Source organism: Cibotium barometz, chromosome 20 (assembly GCF_041138505.1).
Source record: "Cibotium barometz isolate CiBa-2024 chromosome 20, ASM4113850v1, whole genome shotgun sequence".
NCBI classification, from domain to species: Eukaryota; Viridiplantae; Streptophyta; class Polypodiopsida; order Cyatheales; family Cibotiaceae; genus Cibotium; species Cibotium barometz.
In genome coordinates, this window is record NC_141065.1 from 40374103 (window position 1) to 40384213 (window position 10111).

General features: G+C 44.8%; 1 protein-coding gene across 1 annotated transcript; it reads right to left on the reverse strand.

Annotated features, from left to right (window-relative positions):
- Positions 1-6253: 6253 nt before the first annotated feature.
- LOC147627866 (phosphoserine aminotransferase 2, chloroplastic-like) lies at positions 6254-8932 on the reverse strand. Its single transcript, XM_086814842.1, has 2 exons — positions 8193-8932; positions 6254-7473 (listed from the first exon to the last, which is right to left on the reverse strand). Exons 1-2 carry the CDS (start codon positions 8929-8931, stop codon positions 6782-6784), a joined length of 1431 nt encoding a protein of 476 aa, XP_086670968.1. The 5' UTR covers position 8932; the 3' UTR covers positions 6254-6781.
- Between the last annotated feature and the right edge of the window lie 1179 nt (positions 8933-10111).

Sequence of the window (10111 nt, forward strand, 5' to 3'; positions counted from 1 at the left end):
TAATCAACTGCCACCTGCCTGGCTTTCCGAAAGGTCCCCGTGGAAAGAACATCCTCATCTACAGGAGGTTCTTTGTCTCGAATACTACGAGACATTAGAGCATAAGTGACCTGTTCAGTTTCCTCTGACTGACGAACACAAGAACTACCAACATCAGTACTAGAGAGTTCCTACCAACTGCTGCCATCTATTGGCAAGCTATCCACCATCTGGTCTCGAAAAGCCTGTACCTGCAGCGTATCCACACTTAAGTGGCCATTACCAGACTGCCACTCATCACAAACCTGAGGACCTGGGAGAGAGAGTGCTGAAAGCTTGTAAACTCCATTCTCCACTCCGCCTTCCCAAACCACCTGGCCTGTTGCTTTGTCCCGGAGAGCAACAAAATGCTCATCAAACTCCACCCGTACGCCAGTCTTGCAAACCTGATGCACTGACAACAGATGAAAACTAAGTGACGGAACATACAACACCTGGGAGGAATGCTTCCCCCCTCTGCCATCGGGAACTATCTCCAACCTGCCCTCACTGTGAACTGGGATAGTGGATGTATCCCCAGTAAGAATGTGACCAGAATACCTGCAGAGATCCTATAAATCTAAACGGGAAGGAGTCATGTGCCTGGAAGCACCACTGTCTAGAATCCACTCCCGAGTATCCGTTGTTGCGGAGAATCCTCCAATCTCCTCCCTGCCTGAAGAAAATGAAACATCGTTGTCCATCACCTCCAGGTGCACAAAAGCCGGAGTTATCATGATTGTTCCTGAGGAATCTTCACCCTTCTCGGTCTTCCGCTTGGGACACTGCCTCCAATAGTGGGCTTTCTCGCCATAATCATTACAGGTCCTCTTCTCTGCCTTTAGTTTCTCGCGGTCAACGTCGGACTTCTTCTCAGAAGACTTCTCCAAGGAAGCCTTCCCTTTGCTTGTGTTACGGCCTTTCGACCGTTGGCCAGTTAAGGCCTCCGAACCTCCACCCTGAGGAGGGTTCGTGAATCGTTCCTCCTGGTCCAAGACCATGGGGACAAGCTCCTCCCACGTGATGGTGCTGAGCCTGCCACTAGTAATCAAAGACGAGTAAAATGCTGAGTACTGAGAGGGCAAGTGCGACAGTAACGTTATGGCCATGTCCTCTGACGATATCTCCTTCCCAACTTGAAGAACTTCCTGCTGAAGCCTACAACTTGTTAATATGCTCCCGCATCGTCAACGACTTTGCAGGACTCATAACCCGCATCTGTACTTCCAAGGAAATCCTCTTCATGGGCGATACCCTGTTGTAAAGAGAGGCCAAACCATATACCTCTGGCCAGCGTCATATGCTTTACATGATTGATTACCTGCGGTGCGCAATTGAGAAAGATAAACGAACAGACCCTAGCGTTGACACGATCCCACATCTGTGCCTGTGCCTCTCGGTCCGTCTTCATCGACAGTAACTCCCCTTCCTCTGCTTCCGGCCGTGGAACCCTGTTAACGATGAAATCAGCAAGGTCATATGACTCCAACATAGACTCCATCATCACCTTCCAGATGCCGTAATTGTTCCCGTCCAACTGACGGTCCACTGGGAACGTGGGGAGAGTCGGGATCTTCACATGCTTCTCGGCCATCTCTAACAAATTTGCCATCGCGGGGATGTAACTGAAAAGGGTGGCTGGGTGGGAAAAAAAACTCTAAACCTGCAAGTGGCTGTCTACACTTTAGCCCGCCTTCCTCTTGCAACTTCTCTTCGCTAACAGTCCAAACAGTCCACCAATTCGCAACGTAACTATCCCCCTCTTGCTCAGAAAACTCCCAAGATCTATCAAGAGCCTAGGGCTCTGATACCATGTCAAAATACGCAGCGGAAATGATAACCAAACTTGAGACCACGAGCAAGTAGAGTGCAGAAAATAGACAACACAAGAGGAGGAGAGAGATAGGCGTATAACTCTTCTCTATACACAAGATCCCGAGAAATAACTGAATGAGTACAATGTGGGGCAATGGGGCCTATTTATATGGCCCCATCATGCAGTCGGCCAGCACTAGTGGCCCTCACGACTGGGCACATCCAGTTGGCCAGTAGAGAAAAATACCACGACCCCTCTTGATGAAGTCGGCCAGCTCCTGCTACACATGAGTGCAGTCGGCCAGCATCAGAGGCTCCTGCCAACCTATGGCAGCCACCCACATCATGGAAAAAATGGGAAAAAATGGGAAAAAAATAGGAGTGAGGAAAAATGATAAAACACCTATACAGGGCGGGCACACCCACAACAGAGGCCCTGGTGTCTGATAAAGACAAGAGATGACTTCTAACAGAAGCGAGGGGGCCATTGAGCAGGTTTGGAAGGAAGGTGGTCACTTGCTTGGCCATCTTGAACCCAATGGGGATTTCAAGTCAGAGAGCCATTCAACTCAACAGAGAGGGATGGGCAGAGAAGAGATATGGGTGAAGGCTATGGGTGAAGAGAAGTCATATGAGGAGAGTGGAGAGAAGATGGGTCGCATATGGGTGAAGGCTATGGGTGAAGAGAAGATGGGTCTCATATGAGGAGAGTGGAGAAAGCAAAAAGCAGAAGATTGGGAGAGGGAGAGGCCATAGCCGGAACCCAAAGACAGCTACAGATGGAGAAGGGAAGAAAAATGATATGGAGATGAAGGAGACGGAAATGGAGAAGAAAAAGGGATTGCATACGCTTACCTCTAATAACCTGTAGGCCAAGCTACCAATAGGAGAAGGAAAGGAAGAAAGGCAGAGCCCACCACCTGCATGACGCCATGAAAGCTTGCAATACACAATTTCCCTGTTCTCGGCATGTCCTCGAGGAGCGTGAGCATGATACTTCATCGGTTTCTGTACATGAGATTCGTTCATCACTGAAGTCTTTGAGGAGCTACACCCAAGAGACATGACTAAGCCCATGCAATAATACACAATAGCAGAAGCAAGATCAACACAATACAAAGCACTTAAATGCAGAAAGAAGTGGAGAGTAAACAATATTCTTGCTTGCAAAACTTGATACAAACCTGATGGCGCCGCCCACCTGTGTGCTCAAGGTTAAGGAGCTTTGATGGCAATCTCGACACTCTGAACGGAGGATGTCTCGCTTACAATAGTGCTTGAAACAATGAAGCTGATTATGAACTAAGGCTGCCAAACTAGTCTAAATATAGTATCTAGAGTCAATATGGACGTATGTCGGTTACATCAAACCAACCCACGATTCAGTCCAAAATGACCAACCGACCATATCATTCGATTGGGACTATATTACAACTAAGTTTCATTGGGACTTAGTAGAACTCCCAAGGCCATCTAAGATCGTCTGGACCCTCATACGGGCCCCGTAACCCGAGGAGAGTGTGTCCTTGATTTGTTGTCTAGCACTCACTAATGCAGTCATAGCCCACACAAGGATGCATCCTACTTGGCAGAGTGCCAACTCCACATAAGCCTTCTCCTAACCATTTGGCTACACTTGGCCACCACCTAGGGTTTAAACTAGGAACTACTGGATGCCGAGGTGCTCACTACAATAGCTACTCCTCATAAAGGGGGCCTTACAAAATAGAGCACATCCATCACACACAGAAATAACAAGAAGGGGCCATGGCATATTGGACAAATGCTTATCCTATAGCCCTGCATGCTTTAAGCGTTTTCCCAAAGCAAAACTTTCATCATGCAACTCTAACCACACAAATCGCATGCCCACAGTGTAGTTTTCTTAACAGGCAAGAGCCATAACCAAGCCCTACATGCTTGATATCCAAAAGGGGGCCTGGTATCTGTCTTCCCCCAATGTGGTTCTGCTGCATAAGGGAACCAAAGCTTCCACTGTATGTCTGCTCAATCCCGGGTAATCCACATGAATGTGCTATGGCAGAAAAGGCTGTAGTCCAGCACTGGGGCTCCAAGTGAAGCAGCTTGCATCAAAGTACGGGAAAAAGCATAAGCTCAAGTTTTGGCACCACCCTCCCATGGATATTGCACACTGATCGCACATAAAAGGGAGTTCAAATAGTGGGCTATGAGAAATTTCTTCAATGGTCACCACTTTACATGCCCAGCATAACATCTACTGCATCAATCTCATCACAAGACTATCTGGTGAGAACCATAGATATATCGAGACCTGGACATTCCAACCTGATCATGGGAAACAGTCAAGAGTGCCAACCAACATAACAACTCGGGCAGAGGACCATCATCAATCTCATCACATAACAAAATGCCAAGAACCACAAAAATATGGAGACTCAGACACCGACCTGAACTAATGTGGGAAACCTAGTCAGAGTGCCATCCAAGAAAAAGAGCTTGACCTGATATCAGCATTTTGCATCGTTCAAGTAAAAGTGCATTGACCAAAAAAAGAACAATTCTTTTGATTGCTATCAATACATGAGCTATGCTACTTGACATGGAGGAACATATATTTTACCACCATAGAGTCCAAGTGAGACCTCCACATAAATGCCATTAGCATCTAAGCAAGTCTTTGAGGAATTTGATTTATATAACAATACCATGAGGCAGTTTACCTTGGAGCAGTACTCAAAAGATAACGTTGGTGTCTTTATTCACCAAGTGGAAACCTTGTCAATTGAGATTCTTAAATAATGCAGATACGAAGTTTCCTGCATGGAAGTGATGGTGCAAATACTAATGCTCAAACTCTATAGAAAGCAGTACATGCTATCAAACCCCCCTCAAAAGAGGGAAGGCTTTTCGCCAATGATGGAGGGAAATTTGCAAATACACATGAACATATGGCATGAAATGAAAGCGGAGTAATTTAATAATTGCTCTCTTATGAGTCTTTCAAAATGTATGACGCTATATGGTAGTGTTATTATTGTCTGGACTGAATGGTTCAAGACTCGCTTGAATTCCAATTTCTTGTCGGAATAATAACGCAGTGCAAACAGTTTGTACTCCAGATTTCTTCAATATCATTGCAAGAAACATGCACAAATTATAACAGTAGTACAGAACTTTTCATAAGGAATTGGATTGGAGTAAAAATCTGTCTACGTAAGACATCAAAACCTCAATATGGGCAAGCAAGAAAGTGTACGAGCAAACAAGAAAGTGCAGACTTCTTGAGATCTCTAGAAAGGAAAAGAACATCGGGTATCAACCTACCAGCACAAGTCAGTCCCACAAAGAAATCTAAAATAGCACTTATCTATCCTATCATTTTAACTTAACACTCTCGTCTGTGATCACTACTGAAGTCCAGATTTTCATACCTCAAATTGATTAAACTAAAGAAGCGGAGTACTCAACATGCACAAAAATTTAGATTTAAGCATGCACCGATCAGCATGAAAGATATAACGCATCTAAAAGAATAGCAATGGCTTCCATAACTTATATAATCTATGCCATTACACAAAAGATGTATATCGAATGGAGAATGTTTTCCATGTTTCCTGCAAAGGTTCTACCCTTCTATAGCTGCAATATAGAATATGGCAACATTCCAATCTCGCTTAGCTTCAAAGATGCAGTTATGCCTAATCATCCACACAACACTGCAATAAGAACTCTCATCAAAAAAAGATGGTGGCACTTGGCCTGGTAAACAAAGCATGCCTGCAAGCCATACAGATTAAGTCCACAAAACCACACTTCTAGTAATTCCTACCTGAAAAGGCACTAAATAACCTTACACCTGGATGGCACATCCAAAATAGAGAGAGAGAGAGAGAGAGAGAGAGAGAGAGAGAGCGAGAGAGTGGAATGAGGAGATGGAGCGGAGGATGGCAAACAATCTCAAAACCAATACCAAATTCACAACTCCAACTTCCCTACCTGCACCTTTTACATCCCCTACCTGCACCTTTTACATCAGCAGAAATTTTGAAATTCATAAAGCACCCCTTTAAAACAGCTTTATACAAGTAAGCAGGTCCTTGTCCAAGTGGCTGTCACACCACATTCCCTGGCTGGAGGGGCCAAGTTGGAACACTATAGTCTACTGGACAATATATTCCTCTCCCAGAAAACCGCTCATTAAACTGCTGCATTGACAAACCAGAAAAAAAGAAACCTGCATGCAGAAATAACCCAACCAACACTCACGCATAGTAAAGAATTTTCTAAGACAGACTTGCTTCACGAACACCACCTTAATACATAAGCTTACGTCATACTAACCACAACATGCAGCCATCACAAAAAGCACCTCTCCAAAATCTTAAAACTGGCAAATCCCAAACATGATAACGAAAAAAGAATTCAACAAGCCAAATGATTGTACTAAAAAATATCTTAGATACTTCACAGTTTTTAAAAAAGTACACCAATCCTCGATGGCTATGATAATTTTGAGAACAGGATTATTTAGAGCATCCATAGTACATAACCTATGAGGCATCTAAGCTTTTTCAAAAACCACTCTGCACCTTAAAAATGGAAGGAAAACCGGCACAGGGTTATAGGTACAGAAAAGAAATCACTCTGTACCCATACCTGCAATTTCGTTTAGAGCCTCAAAATCAACCGCTCAAGAGGCAGGTAGATCTACCATCAATATGGAAAATATGGACTCAAGCGTCAGAGGTCCTGCAGGGTATATCTGCCTTGTCAGCAGATCCTTTATTTCAGGCCTGTGTGTTTACGAATAAGAGGTGAAGCAGAAAGGATTAGCTATAACTTCATGACCCAGAGAGATGGTAGTAGAGGAGACTAATTACTAGCTGAACCATGTGTAGAGGAAGATGATGATAAGGACAAGCATCCACAGAGCTCACACCACCACAACCTTCCTCCAAGCTCACACTTAAGAGTTATGCCTGGCTTGAAAGGACTTCATCAAAGCTACAAGCTTCTCCACTCCAGCTTTTGGCATGGCATTGTAAATGGAGGCCCTGATGCCTCCTACAGAGCGATGGCCCTTCAATTGCACCATACCTTGCCCCGCCGCCTCTTTGAGGAATTCAGCTTCCATTTCCGGTGTCTCCATTGTAAAAGGCACATTCATCAGTGAGCGGACAGACTTCTCCACAGGGCACTTGAAGAAACCCTTGCTCTCGTCAATAGCATCATACAACAGCTTGGCCTTCTCAATGTTTCTTTTCTCTGCCCCCTCCAAACCTCCACTTGCAAGAAGATCATCAAACACCAAGCCACAAACATATATGCCAAAGCAGGGCGGAGTGTTGTACAGAGAATTGTTATCTGCATGAATCTTGTAATCTAACATCACAGGGGTTATAGCCTGTGCTGCACCAAGTAGATCTTTGCGCACAATAACAATCGTGACGCCAGATGGCCCAATGTTCTTCTGTGCTCCGGCATAGATTAAGGCAAATTTAGACACATCAACTGGCTTTGAACAGAAATTTGAAGACATGTCAGCTACCAGCAGAGTTTCACCCTGTGGCTTAGGGTAATCCTTGAACTCCACTCCATGGATAGTTTCATTCGCGCAAATGTGGATAAACTTTGCACCAGGAGTCAAGGACAGGTCACCTGAAAATAAATAAATGTAATTACTAAAACAGCACGCAATCATACCTTCACCTGTGCAGAAATAGAAGCAAGTGCAAACTGGAACTCTACATCATGGATCGTTTTAATCATGCAACAGTAAAGAAACATGTACATGAGTGGATTCTACCCACATTTCAATTATATTTAGACCATGGATAATTTCATTTGTCAAAAACAAGGAGAACCAGGGGGCACCTTGGAGCTCTACATCATGAATCTCTGATCAGAGAAACATGTACATTTTGATGAACTCAAGAACTCTGCACCATGATTGTTGGTCAGAAAAACACGTGCATTATGGTAAGCCTTAAAGATCCAATTTACCATTAGTGTGACAGTACGAAGAAAAAGGCATGCTAGTTGAACTCCACTCCATTGATCGTTTTTATTATGCAGACCATTAGTGTGACAGTACGAAGCAAAAGGCATGCTAGTTGAACTCCACTCCATTGATCGTTTTTATTATGCAGATATGGTAGAGCATGTGAATCGGGGTAAAACTCTAGATCTAGAAAATCAGGCACGGCACAGTTAAATCTTGAACTGCACTCCTTGGATCTACTCATGCTGGTGCAAATGTGAAGTAGCTGTGCACTTAATTTAGGGTTGAAAGGGAAACTGTGCAGACAACTGGAAAAAATGTGCGAGCATAAAGGGAAACTAATTCACCTAGAATTTCGCTTAGGGTTAAGGATTACCTGGAGATGGAAGGCCTGTGTATTTGGCAGACTTGCCGCTCCAGATGACCTTGGCGTTGCAGTATTTCTGCCCTTCTTTGAAAGCTTTGTCGCTCCAAGATCCGGTTACGATGTAATCTGCGGCATCGCTAGAGTTACACAGGTTGAGGGGGACGCTGGAGAACTGCGATGTGGCACCGCCTTGCAGAAACAGGACGGCGTAATCTTCTGGTATGTGCAGGAGAGATCTCAGGGCAGACTCTGCGTTCTGGATGACCGAGAGAAACTCTTTGCCTCGATGGCTCATCTCCATAATGCTCATGCCGCACCCCCTCCAGTTGTAGAGCTCCGCCTGCGCCTGCTTCAGCACAGAGGAGGGTAGGGTTGCAGGTCCCGCTGCAAAGTTGAAGACGCGGCCATCGTCGTCATTCTGCTTCTTCTGCTTCTTGTCTTCTTGAACCGGAGGTGAAACTACGGCTGTGCAGCGAAATGGTGCTGCACGGAGGCCTCGGATAGGAATGCTATGACGGAGAGAGAAGGACGGGGAGACGCGATGGTCTGCCAGATTGCGGGAGGCCAGAAAGGAGGTTTGGAGTTGCAGGCTCATCGAGGCCGCCATGGCTCGGGGATTGCAAGAGCCGGGAGAAAACACAGAGAGCTTCAAAGTTCCCTTGTTATGGCGGCTCAAGTAGCACACGCAAAGTGCATTGTGTATCTTGGATACAGACCGCCTTGGGGGTGGAACAATAGTGTCCAACATGTGGGCAGCCAAAAAGTGCCTTGTGCACTTTTGAATGGGTGTACCCCATTACACACGTGCACTTTTGAATGGGTGTACCCCATTACACACCAACTGTGTCCATGCCTGTGTTTTAAAAAACTGACTGCCCATGCATGGGCGTTCCTTTACACACCGTCCAACATGACCTCGTGTATTTTCACCATCCATAAAAACATGCACGCATTGAAGGTATGGTAGCTTTGAGCTCCTCCTGGGCTTTCTGCTGTACACAAGGGTTGCGAACCAGCTCGCCATTCGACAGGAATAGCTGTTGTATCCATCCCTGCAGTAATCATGTCCTGGAAAACTACGTAACAATGCCTTCTCAGTACAAGAATAACAGGTTAATTAGTTGAGCATGCTGAAACATATGTACCTTTAGTTCAGACGCTATACGTAACCATGGCTACATTACAAAAAGCAAATTGATTGGTTACTATCAAGCAAATTGATTGGTTTCTATCCTTTGACGGCATGATAAATGATTATAAATACAAGTGCAAGAATGAATTGGTTATCAATTATCACTTACCCACATAGTAACATGCAGGCACCCCGTAACTTACAAGTTGCTCCCAAACTTCATCAATACCCTGCAAAAGCAATTTCCATCCATACAAATAGAGAGTTGGGGACTTGAACCCCATCACCACAGTTATTGTGGCTACACCATGCTCTCTTCGAGGGGAGAGGAGGAGATGAACTAGATTTATCTTACCCCCTCCCCTCCTCGCATCTACAAAAAAAAAAACGAGAATCAGTAGGCACATGATAGTTAAAAACCAAATAAACATCCTTTTAAAAAAAATCCGCCAAAGTCATAACATAAAAGCACTATTGAGATAAACAAAATATGATGTCATTGAGATATACAAAATACCAAGTTTGTGTCCAAAGTCATAACCTCCAAGCACTATTTCATCTCCTACTCACTATTGTCACTCTCATCAACCGAGTCATGATCACCAAGTACAATTCTCACATTTGTCCTCTCTCTCTCTTTAAACATTCCTCTAGCAAGATTGTCTCTCCTTTCTATGCCCCCAACCTGGGATGAATCAGGCGGTGCTGTTTCGGATGATTGTGCCCTCTGCACAACCACTGAGGTCTCGATCTTTCTGCACCAAGGTTGTAACCTCAGCAAGACTCACTTGCAGCC

Excerpts from the sequence above, each read along its gene's own strand:
- LOC147627866 (XM_086814842.1), bottom strand. The coding sequence starts at position 8,931 with ATGTTGGACACTATTGTTCCACCCCCAAGGCGGTCTGTATCCAAGATA. Across the intron at positions 7,474-8,192 it reads CACAGGCCTTCCATCTCCAG|GTGACCTGTCCTTGACTCCT; the intron begins GTAATCCTTAAC and ends ATTTATTTTCAG.